The sequence below is a fragment of the Sapajus apella genome, unplaced genomic scaffold (genome assembly GCF_009761245.1).
Source record: "Sapajus apella isolate SASKATOON/1434 unplaced genomic scaffold, GSC_monkey_1.0 scaffold2, whole genome shotgun sequence".
NCBI classification, from domain to species: domain Eukaryota; kingdom Metazoa; phylum Chordata; class Mammalia; order Primates; family Cebidae; genus Sapajus; species Sapajus apella.
In genome coordinates, this window is record NW_022436942.1 from 7,509,818 (window position 1) to 7,531,680 (window position 21,863).

At 37.2% G+C, this 21,863-nt stretch overlaps 2 protein-coding genes across 4 annotated transcripts in view; one reads left to right on the plus strand and one right to left on the minus strand.

Moving 5' to 3' along the window:
- Nucleotides 1–1,245: 1,245 nt before the first annotated feature.
- On the minus strand, nt 1,246–17,230 carry GOLT1B (golgi transport 1B). 2 transcript variants are annotated; one of them, XM_032287674.1, is made up of 6 exons: nt 17,052–17,223; nt 11,978–12,069; nt 10,442–10,620; nt 7,337–7,418; nt 4,121–4,153; nt 1,246–3,726 (listed from the first exon to the last, which is right to left on the minus strand). In XM_032287674.1, exons 1-5 carry the CDS (start codon nt 17,074–17,076, stop codon nt 4,145–4,147), a joined length of 387 nt encoding a protein of 128 aa, XP_032143565.1. In that variant the 5' UTR covers nt 17,077–17,223; the 3' UTR covers nt 1,246–3,726; nt 4,121–4,144. The 2 variants fall into 2 exon arrangements, with proteins under 2 accessions (XP_032143565.1, XP_032143555.1); XM_032287664.1 differs by lacking the exon at nt 4,121–4,153 and having other exon boundaries at nt 17,052–17,230.
- Nucleotides 17,231–17,359: 129 nt separating this feature from the next.
- Nucleotides 17,360–21,863, plus strand: part of RECQL (RecQ like helicase) — a 33,143-nt gene continuing 28,639 nt past the window's right edge. The window contains exons 1-2 of one of the 2 annotated variants that reach the window (XM_032287705.1): nt 17,360–17,776; nt 19,339–19,387. In XM_032287705.1, the coding sequence (XP_032143596.1) occupies nt 19,372–19,387 (16 nt within the window). In that variant the 5' untranslated portion in view covers nt 17,360–17,776; nt 19,339–19,371. The remainder of the gene's footprint in view (nt 17,777–19,338; nt 19,388–21,863) is intronic. The other variant, XM_032287699.1, reaches the window with a different exon arrangement.

Here is a 21,863-nt window from a genome sequence, read left to right on the forward strand (position 1 = left end):
TCAGGCCTTGAGTAAAGCTAAGGTCATGGAAACACATATTAGTCAATGAAGAATTTTTGGCATGCTTCTAGTGTTCCATCTCCTACATGGATACACGTAACAGAAGGACTGAGGTTGGGGCCTTTTGGTGCAGGTCAAGATTAGAGAGACAGGCTGGATATTTAATAGCAGATTCAAGACTTCCCATTCACCCAACAATAGTCTGGATTTGCAGCTTAATTAGTGAATTCAACAAATACCTACTGGGTATTTTAAGTGGTAGACTTGGCCAGTAGTTTTTTGGCCTTAACAAAATTTACAATCAAACCACTGCAGGTGTTGTGGTAATCTTAGTGGGATGACAAAGAAAGATTCTTTCCATTCTGAGAAAAAATATTAAAGCATCTAATTTCTAAATTCCCTGACCACTTTTTAAATTTTGCAATTAATAGTAGCAATCATAGCAGCTTTCAGAACACTGTCCCAACTGCCTGTAGCAATATAAATTCTGTGGCAGGCTTCTGGATAACACAAATAGCAGTGACAGTTCTAAATCCCTAGGCCTACATTAAAAACAGTTCTCTTCCCTCTGCCACAAAGAAATCAAAAACATAACCCTATAATGAATACATGCACAGGCTTGTAAAAAATTACATCTCAAAACAAACCTCCCAGAGTTAAAGCTGGTATTATTTTTTTTTTCCTCCAGACACCTTTTGAAAATGCCAATCAATCACACAGCTGAAGGTTGAATAGTTTTAGTAACTCTTGACTGGGAGAAAACAAGAGGTTGGGATGTTTAGACCACAAATTCTTCTACCACCACGTGTTTGCAGTACAGGCCAGGACAAGTTATTTGGAAATACAGCTAAGAATTTACAAGCAATGTTAACATTATAAACACTTAATGAGCAGATGCCACATTTTGTTCTCCTGGGTCTCCCAAATTCAGCACAGGACTTTTAGTATTCAAGAGGTACTCAGAAAATGTCTATTGAAAAACATAATACATAGAGTCTGATTTTTAAAAAACAGCATATTGCCCAAAGTCGTGACTTTTTTAGTTTTCAAAATTAGGAATGTTTTTGGCTTACTTGAAGCCCATCTGTATTCATTAGTACATTTAGAAAATTTGGAAATGAAAGATGTGAAGATTGTTTGATAAGAAAAAAATTGCATATAAGGTGAATTTTTAAAAACTGAGGTTATTTTGCAATGCTAAATTAAATTTTAGAACTTCATAACACACATATATTTGACCACCAATTAATAGAAAAGTACCCTTTTATTGAGAGGTAAGACAAGTATATTTACAATATTCAATTGTTAGATAATATAATCTGACAGTGAGAGTTTTTAAAGCAGCAGTATTTTCAGGAATTACAATTTATAAGGGGAAAAGAAAAACATTCCAAATATGTTTCTGTTACAGAAAATACACTTGAACAATGACAGAAACACTTAATGCTATATAGTATTAGACCTTTTCCTCCATCTCTATAAAGTATAATTTTGTTACAAAGACAGAAGGCTGATTTTGGGAAGGAAAAAAACAATAGGATGTATAGTGCTTTCTATCAGAAAACTAGTATGTTTAAAAATAGAGTCTCATCAAGGATTCAAATATAAGTGTTGCCAGGCAGTCCCCAACTCACATTTGATATTAACTGCAGACTCATTTAAAACTGAAAACTGCTCCAGCCTCTCAATCTTCCTAAGGACTGGGAGATTATCAAACCCTTTCAAGTCTAATAATGCTTTCTGAAATAAGATTGTTGAAAAAGGAATCTCTGTTACAGTGCAAAGAACATTTTGATAGAAATTCATGTCTACAAAGGAGTTAAATGATACAGATGTGTCTTACATTAGCAGATACTATTCTTGCTGTAAAAAGGTAGAATTATCAAGCCATTGTAAATAATATGAGTCAAAAATATGTGTAACAGAGTTCTGCTGGGCACCTTACATAAGTCACTCCTCAAAAGTATATATTTGACACTCTCCAAATGAGGATATTCCTTTTTTGAAGGACATTAGACACAACAGTAGGCTCTAATTATTCCATTAACTATTGAGGTAGGAGTCTCCATTTGTCACTATTATCACATTTTCACAGACACACCGTAAGTCAAATGCAAGTACCAAAAATGTCAGTAATCCTCCAGATTAAACCATTACACTATACACCAAGTCTTTCCTTATTTAGATGAGCAAGATTGGGAGTTCTCTGTGTATCAATAGATTTAACTAAAAATAAAATAAGCTGGAATCTATTTTTGTAGACATGTTTGTAAATGAATACCACAAATTCCAATGATAATTTTATGCATTAAAAAGCTTTGCAACTGTCAAAAAAAAGTAAACAGTGCAATCAGTGGTAAAACAAATAGTACTGTGGCTGTTTGAAATGTTTTCCTACATCTACCACTAAAGCTGCCACAACTTGTAAAACTAAAGAAGAAAACTGCGATTTCCTACTGTCTAATAATCAGCAACAGTGGAAAAATATTTTTTTTTTAGTGTCATGTTCTTAAGAAACTATAGCCAGTTTAATTACAGTAAAATAACTTCAGCATGTGAACTCATGTATTTTCTCAATTAACTCAAGATGAGTGATCCTATGAAGGACATATCATGCTTATTGACTATTAGATGCTAGGAAAAAGCTGAAAATAAGGGAAAACTCAGATTAAACGAATAGCCCTTTAAAAATAGTCACTTAAGTTTAACCTTTTAATGCGTGTTATGTCTTAAAGTAAACATTATCAAGTTTGTTATTTTAATTTGTGAAAAACAAAATAAGCCACTACTAAAATTAAAAAAAAAAAAAAAAAAGAAGAAAAATTACATCATGACATGGAAAAAATCCATTTGGTTTGCATCATTTAGTATCTTAAATAAGACTATTCAGTAAGACAAGCTATGAAACAGACTACTTCATTCATGGTCAAGAATGGTTTTTTGTTAAATACTTACATGTAATGAATGATATAGACAGATACTTAGGAGGGCAGACTCCCAAGAAATATGAGAATTTCCAGAGTAGGTTGCTGACCAAACTTAGCTATAATTTAGAAACTAAAAGTTAGTAAAGTATGACCTTTGCATATTCCAACAAAGAATATCTAGTTCAGATTTTCACCTGGCTTCAAAATATTAAGATTCAGAAGAACCACAAAAGTTTTATTTTAACCATGTTTACAAAAAAAAGTAATCCATACAAAAAAAATGGGTTTTCCTTGGTTTTAATACATTAAAATGACATAATTCAATCGAATTCATGCATCACTTTCAGAGATAGAGTGGAACTGGAAATATTTTTGCCACTGCAGTGGACGTTTCTAAAAAGCAAATGCCTTTGGGTGCTCCTGAGCCTTCAAAATGAAAAGAAACAGGCACCACAGTTCTCTAAGGATGGCTATGTTTCGCACACTGTGGAAAAACAATACAAATAGCCTTCAAGAGTTTCATGTGCATCGTAACATAGATTTCACCTCTCTCAGTTTGCTTGCTGACTTCTTAGTTCACTTGAGTACAAGCCTGTTTTCACTGCTTCTTTGCTGCTGGTACTTTGTAGGCTATACGTTTTGAACTTCTGTAAAGATCATTACAAGCTATTTCATGTAATTTAATTTTGTGCTGAATATTTCTTCAAATGACTTTATAAATAACACTATATTTTAAATGAGTCTTCAAATTCACTTGTTGTTATACCATATTGTTGCTTTCACCAACTTTATCTACAAACTGTAAGGAGAAGAAAAACAGGTAATTAAAGAAAGCCCAGAACATTATAAAACATTACAAAACATTTTATCAACATTTAAAATGTTGATTTTTAAAAACCCAGCCTTACAAGAAGAGTTGTGGAAATTTAAGATATGACTGACAATGACTAATCCAGTACTACTCACCACCGTCTTCTGATACATAAACGTGTATAAATTTTTTTTTCTAAAAGTTTTTTGGATGACATGTTATACATATGAATTTAAGGGTGCAACATGAAAAATGCAACACAATGAATAAAAAAATTGTATAAAATGAAGATAACACTGCTAGCTTAACAAAAAATAAAAACAAAAAACTGAAATGTCAGCCATTCATGCATTAATGAACCCAATAAGATATTTCAACTGACCATTACTGTGGATCTCTTCTGGGCCTATGTAGTCTTTGAACAAACAGATTTAACTCCATTAAGTTCAATAATTAACAACAGTTATTGACTAAAAATACTTTAAATGTGTATTCTGGACTTGAGATTGAAAGTGGTAATGACATTAAAAATAGATTTAATGATGTAAGCATAAATTTATAATTATGGAATATAAATTTTAACACACATTATTGTAAGTGGTTATTTACTTTGGTTACTCCACCCCAAACATAAAGAAGTTGGGTTTTTTTTTTTTTTTTTAACATTCCAGATGGTGATGTAAAGGCAGAAATTGTATATAATTAGTAGACACATTAAAAGTTATATAACCCAAGTGGTTATGCTATCAAATTCTAACAATGATCTGATCATTTATTTTATTTCACAAGTCACATTTTTTACATAAGCACTTATCATGATGAATAATGATAAGAAACATATTCTATTGTATTGGGTGTCCATTTATGCAAATTCTTGAGAATTCTTAAATTAAGGGCATAAATAATGATTACAACTCTATAACTAGAAGTTTTAGTACATTCAAAAGCATTCTAGGTATAAATAACATTAACTACTGTATGAGTTTGCGGATTAATGCAAATGAAATCAGAGTATATCCCTAAAAGCCTCTGTTGAACATTTTGTGATGTTATCACAAACAGGTGACGGGCAACTGAAACTAAAAGCTGCTCTCAAAGAATTCATGGATTTACTAGAATTTTAAGGTAAATTTAAGTGGAGAGAAAGCACAACATTCTCTCTCCAAAGGTCACATGAAATATTTAGATTGTCTTGGCTGTAAGGTTATGACCCTAAAATTATCCTGGGGATGGAAATGGGATTAGGCTTATAGTGGTACTTACTCTTCCACAGGTAAGCCATCCTTTAGCTCTTTGAGAATTTAATAAATGCTATGAACTTCATCTCTAGAAACATCTACAAAAATCTGTAAACAACTTTAGAAAGTTGATTAACTTCCCTGGACCTAACTGGAAATTGTGGTCTTTTAAATTTTCCTTTAAAGCTAGTTTATCCTAGTTATTTAGGACAGAGTTGGACCTATGAAACCAATCCAAAGAAGGACAAGAATGCTTCTGATATGGGTCTGACCTAGAGCCAAAAGGATTGTAGCCAACTCAGCTGAATTCTAGATCACCCAGATTCTTTTAGAATTTAAGGGTTTTGTTTAGTTTTGAAACTTAGGAGGTAGGCTAAGGGACAGTCATCTGGTGTTGTCCTGAAGTTCAACAAGTGCCCTGAGGTTAACAAAATGCCATCCTTCACTCATTTGCTTAGCAAAAAATATTTTGAGTTTTCATTATATGCCAGACATTATGCTAGTCACTGGGGATAGAACAATGACTCAAATACAATCTGTCTCTGCCCTGAAGGACTGTAGTTTTACATGGAAGCACCTCCCTTTCTCCCTTCTTTTTTGTTTGAGACAGGGTTTTGCTTTATTGCCCAGGCTAGAATGCAGTGGTGTGATCATAGCTTACTGCAGCCTTGATCTCCTGGTTTAAGCAGTTCTTCCACCTTGGTCTCCCAAAGTGCTGGGATTACAGGAGTGAGCCACCATGCATGGCCTGAAGCCTTTTTCTTGAAAATTAAAACAGAGGTAAGGCTGGGCATGGTGGCTCACACCTGTAATCCGAGCACTTTGGGAGGCTGAAGTGGGAGGATTGCTTGAGCCCAAGAGTTTGATATCAGTCTGAGCAATACCGTGAAACCCTGCATCTAAGAAAAAACAAAATAAAAAAACAGAGGAAAAAAACAGAAGTAAATGCTATGAGAGAGTTGTGCACAAGAATGTTATAGAAGCACACCCCGGGCCAGTCACAGGGAATCAGGAAAACTTTCCCTAAGGTGGCAAAAAATAAGTTGAATTCTGAATGACCTTCTGAGCTTCCACCAAGAGATGCTAGAACCTTCAAGCTAGCAGTTAGTACAAAACATTTGTTGAATGAATACTGAATAAAAGACACTCATTTGTTAATTTTGAAAATGTTCTCTTTAACCTTTATGGTCTGATTTGACACTCTATTTTATCAAGGTGGAAACCAAGGCACACACCGGAAAACAAATTTGAGAAGCTTGTTCAAACTGTGGGCAGAGCTGAGAACTGACACCATCTGACACCCAGTGTAATAGTGCTTTAGTTAACTCTTTTTTTTTGAGCAGGGTCTTACTCTGTCACCACCCAGGCTGAAGTGCAGTGGCACAATCATGGCTCACTGCAGCTTTGACCTCCTAGGCCCACGCCAATCCTCCTGCATCAGTCTCTTGAGAAGCGGGGACTACTGGCACATACCACCATACTCAGCTAATTTTTGTATTTTCTGGGGTAGAGATGGAGTTTCACCATGTTGCCCAGGCTGCTCTCAAACTCCTAGGCTTAAGCAATCCACCCGCCTCAGCCTCCCAAAGTGCAGGGTGTGAGCCACCTCACCCAGTCTTTTTTCCTTTTTCTTTCTTTTTTTTTTGTTTTTCTTTTTTTTTTTTTGAGACGGAGTTTCGCTCGTTACCCAGGCTGGAGTGCAATGGCGCAATCTCGGCTCACCACAACCTCCGCCTCCTGGGTTCAGGCAATTCTTCTGCCTCAACCTCCTGAGTAGCTGGGATTACAGGCACGTGCCACCATGCCCAGCTAATGTTTTGTATTTTTTTAGTAGAGACGGGGTTTCACCATGTTGACCAGGATGGTCTTGATCTCTTGACCTCGTGATCCACCTGCCTCGGCCTCCCAAAGTGCTGGGATTACAGGCTTGAGCCACCGTGCCCAGCCCCTCACCCAGTCTTATTTAACTGGCTTAATCTAGTCTACTTGGTGATACAGACTGAGAAAGAAAATACCACAGGAAATAATGGTTTCCTTTTTACATTATTGCTTCTAAAATTAGAAATTATATAAAAGTTAAATAAAAAATGTCCTGAACTCTCAAAGAGAAAGGTAGCGTAGCATATCAAATCTGAGTAACAGTAAAAAGTAGAGAATATGAATCCAGAAATGGATATGGTAAATAAAATTCCACATTTTGTAAGTTTAGCAATAATTATTTTTTGGTCTTCATGGTACTCATGATCTACATGATGTCATTTATAAAGTCATCAATTAACCATGCATCAATTACTCAAATTAAAAAGCATCAAATATGTATTTTGTTGGCTTAAAAATATATTGCTAAACACATTACTTACTGATCTAATTCCAGGTAAATTTAGGAGGGATCCAAGGACTGGCACTCTTCTAATAAAGCCAACGACGACAGGAAAGAAGCCCCTGGGAGAGAGGAAAAAAAGTCTTAATAGTTACACATTTTCTGTTTTCAAAATCAATTGCTAACCAAGGAAATAAAGAGTATCCTATTAAAATTCTAAATAATTTAGGGATTTCAAACTTAGAAATAACTACAAACTTAATCAAAAATTTTGTGATTGTTGGTAAAAATGTGAGAAGTGCATAATGAAGCCTAGCTATGTTGTATGCTCAAATTATGAGTTAGCTCAACTGCTGAAAATTTTTCCAGCTATGAGCTGTGTGGGGTGAAACTGATCAAAAGACAGTGGCTGTTGAGACCATATGTGTAGAACCATGAAAACAATAATAACTATCATTTACGAAATAAATACTAAGGGTCTTAAAAGGGTATCTCTGACCCTTCCCCCTTTTCTTGTCCTATGCATCTCTTTATCTGTATCCTTTGTAATATCCTTTATAATAAACTAGTAAACGTCAGTGTTTCCCTGAGTTCTGTCAGCCTCTCTAGTACATTAATCAGATCAAAGAGGGGATCGTGGATCAGTCAGATGCATGGGTAAAACAACCTGGGGCTTGTGGCTGGCATCACTGGAAGTAGAGGACAGCTGCGAGACTGAGCCCTCAACCTGTGCGATCTGGAGCTATCTCCATGTAGACAGTGTCAGAATTAAATTTGGAGGATGCCCAGCTGTTGTCTGTTGCAGACAACTAATTATTTGATTGCTGTATGGGGAAAACCCCCCACACATTTGGTCACAGCAGTCTTCTATGTTGATTGTGGTAAGATGAGTACAGGAAAAGCTCTTTTCTCCAGAGTTAGGAATGAAAATACTACAATGAATAGAATTCAGAAATCAAGCAATAAGATTCTGTCATGAATCTGTAGAAGTCAAAATAAAGAATTAAACAGAAAGTAGAATTTTTAACATTAGACACGTATGTTGATGGTATACGTGCGTGTTTCAAAGAAAATCAATTATTTTCTAATAGTACTGAATTCAAAAGATCATTTATTTCAAGTATTGTTTTAAAATATAAAAATGTGTGATTTCAAATGCTATTATTTAGGATTATAAATATCTAGAAAAACAATGCCAGAGACCCTTGGAACTAAATCTCCAGCTCAGAATATCTCAGATCATAACAAAAACCCAACAACTAGTATTTAAACCACAAAGCTCTTTAAACCACAAAACCAATGTAGTCTTCCAAGCTTGTCAATGATAAGGACTTCCCATTTTTATTCATCTCAAAGATCAGCGTTGGCTTTTAACTTCATTACTAAAATTCCTACATAACTAAGAAAGCCAATGGTTTTCTTAGGTCTTAAGGAGCTTAAGTTTTCTGCTGCAAGATATACCTGCCAAAACAAACTCATTTTCTTTACTCTCTTCTCTCTTAGTCACTATGAGCTTTATTCCTAGTTCTTCTCCCAGCTCTTTTCCTAGTCCCTTCCAGTGTTTTCTTCTTTTTCTCTACCCACCCTAAAATGTCAAGAGTACTTCAAGATTCCAGTCTTACCATTCTATACTCTGTACTATATTAAGAGCCTCTTGACTGGCTCCTTTGACTTCAGTTTTTCTCTTTAATACATACTCGATCCTGATATCAGAGCAATCTTCCTAAAACCCCTACCTGGTTGTATCACCTCTGGCTTAAAAATCTCTGTGCCTCACACCCTCGACCTTCTTCAAACACTGCTCCCCCAGCCCAAATTTGGTTACAGGAAAAGATACTTTTCTTAACAAGTCGTCAAAGAAAGTTTGCAACCTGGCTCCAGACTTCATTTTCATTTTCATTGTCAACCATTTCCTTCAATTGCTCACATGCTTCTGTTCTGCAGGAGCATTCATTCTTTTCAGAACAAGCTGTGTATTTTCAGGGCCCTGTCTGTTCCTTCTGTCCAGTTAACTGTCGTTTCCTTTTCATTTATAGGATGAATTCTTACCCATTCTTCAAGCCCCAGTTTATGAGTTAACATTTCTTACCGCTCCTTGAATTTACTAATTCTTTAATCATGTTCCTATAATATTTGGCATATACATTTATAAGGGCAATATAACTTTATCTTACTGGTATTTTTAGAGTCTACTTTCCATAATAGAAATGAGAGATTTTCTAAAGCAGATTTGGTACTTAATTTATTTTTATGTCTCCTGTGGGTAATACCGTCCTGGCAGATAGAAGACAAAGGATATGCATTTCTGGAATAAATAATTAAGACCAACCCTACTTAAAGGTATTTTCTCTTTTTGAGATGGAGTCTTGATCTGTTGCCCAGGCTGGAGTGCAATGGTGCAATTTTGGCTCACTGCAACTTCCGCCCCCCAGGTTCAAGTGATTCTCCTGCCTCAGCCTCCAAGTAGCTGAGATTACAGGCACCTGCCACCACGGCTGGCTAATTTTTGTATTTTTGGTAAAGATGGGGTTTTGCTGTGTTGGCCGGGCTAGTCTTAAACTTCTGACCTCAAGTGATCCAACCACCTTGGCTCCCCCAAAGTGCTGGGATTACAGGCATGAGCCACTGCACCTGGCCAAAGGTATTTTCATACACATACATATATATATCCCAATGTTTACCTGCTAACTGGCATTTACAAAATCTTAACAGATCAAAATCTCCTATAGTGGTATATTTGGTAAGCAATCTTCTAATATGTACATGCGCTAAATAAATTGGCATCAAGTGGTAGTAATTACTAAGTATAAGATTCTACACACTAAAATGCTCAATCTATCTAACTACTTACCACTATTTAGTTGATGAAAAATATAGAGCATAAAGATGGTACCTTAAAATGCTAATAAAGTAAACTTTATTGTACTGACAACACAAGATAATTTATACCATTACTTAGGCCATGATTTACATTTGATAAACATTTTTAGAGTTGCTTGCTCTAAAACTATAATAAAAGATTCAACTTCAATAAAATTCCTTTTAAGAAAATGATCATCATCTTACTCCAACTGATGCAAATATCTGGGTTTTTGTAATAATTATCTGACATACTGGTTTACTGAAAGACAATAATATGCCTTACCTGAACAAGAGAAAAAATCCATAAATTTCGAAGATCATGCCTATCAAGGGCCAACCAATAAGGACTACAAATACTCCACCCAGAAAAAATCCTGTAGCTTTCATTTTATGTTTTTGGAAGAAGAATCTAAATGTTCTTTCTAAACCAATTACAAAAGCCAAGCCAGCCACAAATAAAACCTAAAAGAGAAAGAAAATACAACACAGAAAAGGTAGTTAAACACACTGCATAAATTTGGAAAGTAAAGCCAAAGCTAAATATAAAAAAAGCAGCACATTTGTTTGGCTTTTAATGTGGGCAACTGGCCAGACAGAACTGTAATGTACAACCAAAAAGCAGAACCAGGGAGTGAGTTATGCATGTTAAAGCTGTAGTTTTGTTCCACTTGTCTCATTCCTCTTCTATCTTGATTAAATGGAGAAAAAGAGAAACAAAGAAAGATTAGACGTTACCAAGGGGCATCTGTGTTTGCAGTAGTTTTCCTAGTTTTAGCTGGATGAGGAAGGCTTAGTCAAGCAGATGAGTTGGCAAGGCATAAAGAGGAAAGCTGCCCATAAATATGTCACCCCAGGGTACTCCTCTTGGTTCTGAAATATTCATCATAGGCTACAGGAGTTTCTATGGATGGGAGAAATATTGACATGGCTAAGTTGATAGTAGAAGAAACAACGTAAAGCCAAGAAGATTCTAGTTTTATAAATTCTAGAATATCTGGTGGCAGCAGAAATAAAAATACAACCAAATGTTTTCAAATATTTCAAATATTTTGAATGTATTCTGACTGTGGACAAGAAATGGTGGTGTATTAAGAGCTTGCTTTCCCCAGGTTTGCTTTCCAAATACTTGCCCTCCCCATTAACTTTCTATAGTGAAAAATATTTCACACAAATATATATTAAGCCTAATGGTTAAACTTCATATTCTAGGATACCAGTGCTATTATCATTTATGAAGACATCAATTTTGAACAATTTTGCTATCCTTTATCATTTCCAATTAAAAGCCCAAATATATATATACATATAGTGACTTCACTGCCTTAGAAGGGTTATTATTTATTTTTGGAATGTAACCTCCACACATGAATAGCATAGTACACATTCCAAATAAACAACCATTAACAAAGAAATATAGTTTTTTAAAAAAGTTAAAAAAATCTGTATCTTACACAGCTGAATCAAATTCGAAGTCTTGGATTTTTAAAGTAAAAATACTTTAGCCAATTTACCAAGACACGGGACTATCAAGTCATCTATTTTGAGCTCCTATTTAGAGGCAGCCTTCATTTAATCTATTGTAAATCTCAGGACAAACACTTAACAGAATACTTATGGAATTAGAAAACCTCATTAAGTGTTTACCTTTTATTTTAACAGAAAGCTGACAAGTTTCATTCCTGATGGAAATAGAGAATGTAACAGGAATTACTCATAAGTAATAGTGAATTATTTTCCCCAAATTTAATAGCAGCTAATAGTTCATTGTAGGTAAAATTTTCCTTATAAATTTAGTTAAAATATATATTTAAAAACTCACATTTCCAATAGCCAGTAGTGCTTTGTCAAAAAAGAGAATCATTCCAAAGAACAGGAAAAATACTCCAAATCCTGTTAATCCCATTCCAATTTCTGCAATATAAGTTATATCGTTAAGGGCAGAGAAAAATTAAAGTCACATTAACATCCCTATAAACTAAGTAAGAAAATGTTCCAGTTTTCCTTTCATTGATATAAGAAAACAGGTACTGAATATTGCAGGTTAACTTCATAATGACATTTGTTTAGATCTATAACAAATTAATTATCAGCAAATTATTTCAAAATTTAAAACATGAATGAAAATTTCTAATCCTTATGTGGGAGACAGTATTTCTCAGACATAGCTATAATAAAAAAGATAAATCAGGATTCTAAACCTTTGGTTTTATACACACACACACACACACAGACACACACACACACACACACACATATATGTTTCCTCCTAAGAAGCTGTCTTGTATCAGACATAAATGTATAGGTTTCCTTTAATTACTTATCTCCTTTCACATTCTATAATTATTATTTATATGTACAATATCTGTAGTTCTTTCTTACTCTTCTTAAAATTAATTCCTTCTTTATTCCATTAGAAAGGTTATGGTAGGCCAGCACAATATCTTTCAATTATACACTGCTCGTCACAATAGCAGCAAGAAATATTTTGAAAATCACGGTAGCAGTCTTCTCAAAATCAAATTTTCAGGTCAGGCATCACTTTTAATTTCTTGATTACTTGTTATGGCCTTTTCATCTACAAATTTACCTAAACTATAAATCTACTTACATATTTAGTCTAGAGTCCTAAAATCAACTCTCCAAAGTTTCAAAGAATACTGTTTTACCTCATATTAATATTCTAGGTTGTTAGTGTTTCATTCAAAAACAAAGAATCCTTGATCAACTGCCAGATGCAAGGAACTGTTCCAGGTACTGAATATGCAGTGGTAGACAAGGTGTAAGCTTTAAAGTCTATGTTTATCTTGCATATAAAATTAATACTTTCATTGATTGTGCATTCTCTAGTCTTATCTTTTTAGTATGAAAAGTCTTAACTCCTAAGGTGGCAGATGTACGCTTCTATTAATGCTATAAAGCACAATTCACTAAGTCACCTCCTTGATCATTTTAGTTTTGATTTTAGAAAACAGCCACCAATCCACAGTTTAGCTAGAAGTAGTACCTGCATACAGATGAGTCAGAGTAGAAGCCACTGTATTTTTGGAAGCACAATTTAAAATACACTATCACTGACTTCTGATCTATTGCTTAACATTCTTGCCTCAAATCCAGAAAGCTAAAATCTAGGTCACAGCTACTTAAAAAAATCTTAAGTCATATAAAATGTTCTGTTAAGTTGAAAACTTGTATCAACTTTAGCTTTTTCTACATTCCTCACCTGCTCAATTTCCTGATAACTAGTGTCTTCCATTCTAGCCACCTTTGTTCCCAAAATTAGTCTAAAATAATTCAGGTATATGGTCTATAAATATACCAGTTACGCATATTCAACACACATTCCTATGAAAATTTGAGTCTGATACTTTCATGATTAAATGCCTTAAGAGACTTTACCAAATTAACTGTTTGGAAAGCAGACATAATTTCACAGAGGAAAATATGGACAAAAGAGCAAGTAAATTATATTTAATAACTATTTAGTAATTAGGATTAAACATTGGCAGCTTTATTAGTTGAATATGCCTCATTTCTATCTTCTCACAAATAACCTTGATGATTACATACAAATTTTGAGATGTTTTTAGAAAGGAAAGTATATGGAAAGACCCCTACTACGTACTGAGAATTTACCACAAATTTGGTCTCATGAAGTATGTCACATACCTTATATAACTTAATATTTCTAATACTACTAGAATACAGGCATAATTACATCATTTTAAAGATGGAGGAAATTGAAGTTTAGAGAGTTGACTTAAGTAGCCCAAAGCCATTCTTCTAGTTAAGCATTTGAACCAAGGTCTTTTGAATTCAAAGTCGATGTGCTTAACCATTAATGTCATACTTCTTCCCACAGAATTTTTATTTTTTAGGTTAAACACGTTTGGTTACATTAAACTCAAGGACACTGAAGTACACTGAACTTCTGGGGGAACATGTCTTTAGGGGGATTCAAGTTTGATATTAGCTTGTTATCTAACATAGCCAAGTGGAACTATTAAAAATCAACCGCAGTGAAAAAGGGCAATGTCTGAGTATGGTTTACCATGTAATGAAGTATTTATACAAAATTTTTATAATTTATTCAACAAAATTGTGAGGTAAAAAGTAGCACTGGCCCTATGGCTCATGTGTGCAACCATGGACCTAGAGGTATTAAGTAACATGTTCTTGATCACAGAAGCAGCAAAAACATGTGTGTAGGTGCTGGTGATATGGAATCAGGTACAACAGTCTGTGGAGTCGGCATTCAACCAGTTTTTCACTCCACTGACAATGGTCTGGTCCTACAACTACAACATGGGAACCACAATACTCCTACTACTTTATCCAGTACAGGCCAGCAGGAGACATTGCCCACAACATCTTTGCCAGAACTGGCACTGGCAATGACATTGCCAAGGCTCCTGATCCATACCGGTGAAAAGTCTCAAATTGGCCTCACTGTGCCTTTTTCTCACCTCCAGGTTCCCCTTCTTCCCCATCCTTATGCATTCATAAGCCCTCTGGCTATCAAAAGCCTGGCATAGAGCTGCCTTCTTCCCATTAGAATAATATCCACTAAAATAAACTTATTATCTTCCTTCACTCCTCCCACATGTTTAAAAAACTGCCCAAAAGTTTTTAAAAAAATGATAAAAGCAATCTAATACAACGAATTTGTCTAACCTAAGGAGCATACTGTAGAAATTTTATGAGGAAATAAATAATCTAATGGCAGACACTGTTAGCATTTTGATATTTGCAATTTTTAAAAGCAGCATTGTCTTTCTTACTGTGCCCTTTGAAAAACAGAAGTCAAGAAAGAATTCAATTGAACATTAACTGTACTGGAGAACACAATTATCACACTAAAATTTTAGACACTGTGATGAAATGAAGATTTAGAAGCAGCATGGAACTGCCCCTCCTCCATCCCTCCGAAAAAGTCTTGTCTTTTTTGGGGTGGGTGGGGGGATGGTGGTGAGGAAAGTCGTATTATAGAATTCCTTAAAACACTCATGAATTTCCATTTATTCTACTCTGATCAGTGCTGGGTCACTCTCTCTAAAAATCAAAATCCCAGAATAATCCTGGCAAATCACTTGAATGATGGCCAATCTCTGCAGTTAAAACACATTCACACACAAATACAATTTGAAATCCAAAATGCATTTGCTTCACTAATCATTTTATGCTTCAATCCACTTTCACCTAAAACATGTGACACGTGAACAGCAAAGAGTAAAATTTCATTGCCCTCACAAAATTTAATGAAGTGAGGAGAAAGCTTCTCAGAAAGAATGCCCATAGTCCAACCCCACCCTCTTGTTTTTGGAATGATGTAAAGCAGGTGCTCATCACTATATTAAGCCTTCAATAAGATAATTTCTATGCACAGGAATTGTGCATAGAAATTATAAACTTGATATATATAAAGTTTATATCAAGTCTTCTTAGATGATAGTGGGGTACAGGGCAAAAGGTTTCTGAGTTAGCAGACCTGGGATCAAGTCTTGTTTCTGCCACTTTTTTTATGACCATGTACTGAATTTCTTTCGTGCGTCATTTAACTTCTGAAAGGGGCATGCTTCTCTTTGCCTTACAGGGCTCTTAAAAGAATTGTGCATAATGATTTATATGAAAGCACATGGTAAACGGAAAGAAAATACCTTTACATAAATACTAGTAATTATTATTACACTAGATTCCCACCCCCTCAAAAAACACTTTTATTTTCTTTAATCAGAACAGGCCAGGCCAATGGACCAAAGTGGACAGCAACCTTGGGGCAGGTGGCCCCAAGGCGCAGGCCCAGTCCAACTTCAGGAGGGAAGATAGCCTGACTGGGGTGGCAGTGTGTGTAGGAGGCCTTAGAAGCTCCGTCAAGTTGGTCTGCCATGACTTAAATCTACACATGAAGACTAAGGGCATTTTAAATAAAGTTCTATTTTTCACTTCAACATACTGTTTAAGTCATAAAATCTTGAAAATCTGAGTTAATTGGAATGAAATGAAAGGCGTGGCAGATAAAGCAAACTGAGACAAAAACAGACTCACATGACCATCAAAAGATGAGACACAGAGCTTGGGCAGACATAAATACAAAAATCATTAATAATAAAAAGTAGTAGGAAAGTGAAAATATAACGACAGAAAAGGAAAGCAATTATCAATACTAGCTTTAGAGATGAGACAGGCCTGGAGAGCTGAGGCAGTGAGAGTGTGATGCTAAAATAATCAAACAAGCCACAAAACACAATATACAATACTAACGAAAGATATCCTTTAATGGAACACAAAGTGCCTTTTCTCTACTGCTTGAAACTTTAGAGAGTAGAAAAGTGAGAGTGTTTCAAGAGATTTCTAAAAGGTTGCTTACAGTATTGGCAAAAAGCGAATATTCAAAATACCACATTGAAGTGTAAGCATATTTTAAAAAGAGCCTACTGTAGACGACATTTAAAATACCGCCCCCCAAATAAACAGCCAGCTAGGGACTTGTAGAGGACCCGAAGAGTGTCATGTGCATAAACGATCCCGAGAATGGGCCGCGGGCACCACGCAAACTTTCTCTTGTGGCGAGCCCCCAGAACAAAGCGCCTTTCTCACAGGGGATGAGGACATCAGCGCGACCCTGGAATGAGACAGACTCTCGGCTAAAGCTCCCCTCCTCAGCTAGGGCGTCCCACCCTGCTCCATAGACTCTTTTCCCAGGTCAGGTCCGCCACTGCAATTCCAGCCCCGGCATCACGAAGGCAGCCCCTTCGGGTCCTAGCAGCCCTAGCTCGGTCTCGCAGGCCGCCGCCCCAACCCGGAGCTTCATTCATTGACCCCAGCGGAGGGGCGAGACCCAGCCGAGAGATGGGTGTGCGCGGCTCGAGGCGGGGGGCCCCGGGGCAGGTGCTTACTCTGCGTGTCCGTTAAGGAGATCATGGCTGCAGTAGTGAGGACAGCGGCGACACAACCTCGGAAAGCCCAGGGTGGGAAACTGAGTCGGGAGAAATGAAGCCGGGAAACAGCCCAGGCGAGAGCCGCCACGTCTTCCGGAAACACGCAGCCACCCTCACTGCCGCTTTAAGACCGCGTCCTATTGGCTAAACCTGCTTCCAATCTCAACCAATAATTCGCAATCTTGTTCGGTGGCGCTCATGGTGGCCACACCCCTTGACCAATTAGAGAAGGTTGTTATTTGCGATTGGCCGAACTGACCGACCCGGAAGGGTGGATGCTTTCAGCTAGGTGGCGGGAAGATTTTACTCCAGAGCGGCAGAAAGAGGTGGTTAGCTGGCTCGAGGCCTGGGTGCTTTGGGAGTCCGAGCTACGAGAGTCGGACACCGGGGAGTCAGACACCGGAGAGTTGGACTGGGCTCTGGGATAACTCCTGTTACAGCTCTGAAGGGTAAAGGGTGTGCGCTTCTTGAGCCTTCCCTTTCCTGCTGGAGGGCGAGGCCGGTCTGTTGCGGATCACTTCCTTTCGCCCAGGAAGAAACTGGAACGTTACTCACTGCTCTGCTCTGAGAACTCCGGCCTTTAGGAGCGCGTTCGCCTACCGACTGGTCAGTTGAGCTCCCCATTCTTTTCTATGCAGGAAGCTTGACCACCAAAGCCTGTTTATTAGCAGCCGCCATTTGTTAATAATACTACTGGGGATGTTTCTTCCATCCTCTACTTCACCGTAGCGTAAGGAAGGATGTTATTAATATTATACTATTGCTTCTAAGTGCAGGTGGCGGGGAGAGAGAGGATTTAGCCTATGGTACCTCAGTGGTGTTTCCTGCAACATTGATGACTGGCTGTGGCCCTGTAAAATTTTCCTGTGGATGCCTAGCTTATAGACCTGCTATAGTTCAATCTCTGGATACATTTTATATTGAGATATCTTTTGCTATTAAATCACATCATTTTGGGAAAGAGCAGTCTTTTAACAGCATAATCAAAGGAGTTATTTGAAATCGTGGGATCGGGGGTGGAAATTGGATATAGACTATTATCTTTTCATAAGGGTGGAAACAGCCCCTGCTTTCAGCCTTAGCAAACCTGAGCCCTCACTGTATCAAGGCATTTTGCTGGGCTGTGAGGATACAAAGGTGAAGAGATTGAACCCTAGCCCTGGCAAAGGACCTTACATCTGTGGAAGGAATGTTACATTTTCATTACATGAAGGGATGTTTGTATAGGTAAAGAATTAGAAGTCCTTGGTTTACTTACCTATTTAGCTATCTTTTAAGTGTGGTTATTCCACATTCTTTAGCAAGGCAAAAAAAAAAAGAGAGTCAGCCTATCTTTCCAGCCTAGTGGTGGCTTCAGAATTCTGTGTAGGAAGGGCGTAAGGTCAGCAGTCTAAGGGTGGGTGGTGCAGAAGTGACATTTGGAGAGCATTCTTAATTTTAGAAAACGTCCGTATTAGAGAGATTGGAGAAGTGTTTATAGGGTAATGGGGAATTTAAAGTTTCTGCTCTAAGCCCTATTTTCCACTTGTCCATATGCATGCTTAGGTTTTAGTCATTCATTGATATTTAGAGTTCATTAATACAAACCATTCCCCCCCACACCTCTAACCGCGTTGTATTCTCTTTTAAAATCTAGCTTTTCTATAGAATAACAATTTATCTTTTAAGATTGAGCTTATATTGCAATTCTTTAAAGCAAGTGCTCAATAAAATGTTAGGTAATTAATTTTATTATTTATGTTGCTGTATTTTGCTTAATCTGGTATATTTGGATCTATCCAACTTATTTATAAGATTGCTGTCCTCCCAGTTTTGCAGGTAGGGAAAGAGGCTTAGAGGAACAGCATATGCTACTTTGCCTAACACAGTAATTTAGTCACATAGCAATTGGTGCTAGAACTGTTGAATGTTCACTGGTTTTTGTTACATTATTTTGTATCTGGTGGATGTTTGCTAAGTGTTATTGATACTGTACTTGTCATGTGTACGTTTATGTGACTTTGGTCACTTCTCTGAAATCTAGAGTCAATTCTGAGTGTTGTGAGTTTTTAAGCTAAAATCTAGAGAGTTTTCAAAAAAAAATTAGTGTCAAAAGAACTATGCGGTTCTTATATGAAAGGTCACTGCAATATATAATTTACTTTCTAACATTTTCCATACTAAGGAATGAAGATTACTGTTGACTGAGCATCATTAATAGTACTATTTTTAAAAACTTGTTGTCATTGTTGTGCTTTTATTTTTAGAAAGAAATTTGGATCTCCAATTCAGTCTTAGAATGGCGTCCGTTTCAGGTTAGTAACAGTGACTACATTTTCTTGTTCCTTCTGTTCTATTATATTTGAGAAAAGATGTTTGTTTTAAAAATTCTGATTATAGAAATGATTTTTTTTTTTTTCAGCTTTTTCTGTTTGTTTCTTTGAGACGAGTCTCGCTCTGTCTCCAGGCTGGAGTGCAGTGGCGCAACCTCGGCTCACTGCACCCTCTGCCTCCTAGGTTCAAGCGATTCTTCTGCCTCAGCCTCCTGAGTAGCTGGGAATACAGACATGCGCCACCACACCCAGCTAATTTTTGTATTTTTAGTAGAGACGGGGTTTCACCGTGTTGGCCACGATGGTCTCGGTCTCTTGACCTCGTGATCTGCCTGCCTCGGCCTCCGAAAGTGCAGGGATAATGGTGTGAGCCACCGCCCACAGCCTTTTCAGCATTTTTTTTTGAGACTGAGTCTCACTCTTTTGCTGAGGCTGGAGTGCAGTGGCACAATCTTGGCTCATTGCAACCTCTGCTGCCTGGATTCAAGCGGTTATCCTGCCTCAATCTCTCCAGTAGCTAGGATTACAGGTCCCTGCCACTGCGTCCAGCTAATTTTTGTAGTTTTTAGGAGAGATGGGTTTCACCATCTTGGCCAGGCTTGTCTTGGACTCCTGAGCTTGTGATCCACCCGCCTCAGCCTCTCAAAGTGCTGGGATTACAGGTGTGAGCCACCACACCAGGCCCTTTTTCAGCTTCTTTATTGAGGTGAAATATACATTACAAACTTTGCCATGCTAACTGTTATTAAACGAATAATTCATTGGCATCAGATGCATTTAGACTGTTGTACAACCATCACCACTATCTCCAGAGCTTTTTCGTCTATTCAAACTCAAATTATATACTCATTAATCCATAACTTTCCATTTTTTACCTTCTCCTAATCTCTGATAGCCACTATTCTACTTTCTGTTTCTTGACTATTTTAGGTAACTCATATAAATGGAATCTACATTTACCCTTTCGTGTCTAACTTTTACCTTGTGTCTAAATAAAGGCAATAAGGAATCATGCTTTTGCCTATTTCTCTTACAGCTGAGTATACATTGACCCTTTCCCCAAAAGAGCAGCTACAAATTATCTTTATTTGTCTTTGGGTGGTGCTCATTTCTTCTTTTGCTGAATCATGTCCTCCTTGTTAATACTGTAGTGTATTGGAAAGAGACCAAATAAAAGGAAAAACCCAAATGTGGTTTTTATACACATTTTAAAAAGGAAGAAAGGCTTATAGCTATTACAGTTCTTGTTTTCCAATGAGTCATGTGGTCATAGCTTGTACTTTATAACTGCCTTCTTCAACTACCCATTCCATATTCCTTGGTTTTCATTTGGTAATGGGTCTTTGCTTGGTGGGAACTGCTTGCCTTAGTAGTTTCCTACATTTGGTTATTACAGTTTTCAATTAACTTTAATCACAAGATAAGGGAAAACTGAGAGGTGCCCTAGAGGATCTTCTACATTCCAGACATACTCCTCCTTATCCCTATAGAGTAGTAGCTGTCTGATTTCCCCTTAATAGTCAGCATCACTTACCCCAGCCAGTACGGCAATCTCCTTTGCCTGTTCATTTGTTGGCATGAGGAACCCAAAGTGGCCAAGTGGCAGTCAACTTCCAGTTTAATGGAACTATTGCATTTTCCCCTGGTACAAGCATTTCTTTCTTGGTAACTAAGACTTCCAGGCCAGCAAGAGTCCAGTGTTTCAGCAATGGGAAGCCAAAATTTCACTAGTGGATCACTAAAGGTAATAGAGGAGCCACTCCCATTTCCACCCCTGAGTCCTGTGGACCGTGGCAATGGGAGAAACAGCACCGTTCACTGATGGATAGCATGCCATATCCTGGAGGCTACTAGTCCAGCCCTTAAAGTGCTGATACTCACCTGGCAGCATAATTGGGTCTGCAAAATGCCACTCCATTATTTTCTCAGGCCAGCTGCTTCAGGGTGTTGGGGAACATAGACCAGTGAATTTCTTGAACATGATGAGCTTTCTGTTATGCTTCATTTGCTATAAATTAGTTCTTTGATCAGAAATAATTTGGTGAGGAATACAATGACAATCAGTAGGAATTCTGTGAATTTGTGCATGGCAGACATGATAGAGCACTGCAGGCAGGGAAGGTAAATTCATATTCGGAGTAACTGTCTGTATCAGTGAGAGCAAAGTGCTGCCTTTTTCATTATAGAAGGTTCCAATGCAGTTACTTTGCCATCAAGCATCTGGCTGTCCCCACAGAGAATGATGCCATCATTGGAACTCAAGGTGAGCTGTTTGCAAGTTGGGCACTTAGCTATGGATGTAGCCAGATGGGTCTTCATGAGTGGCAATCTATGTTGCAGCAGCAGAAGGCACTTTGTTCTTGATTTCATTGTCCAAGGACGGATGTGGTCAATGTCCAGGTCATCTTGTCCACCTAATTATGATTATCCTTTGTGGAGGTTGTTTTTAGTGAGCATT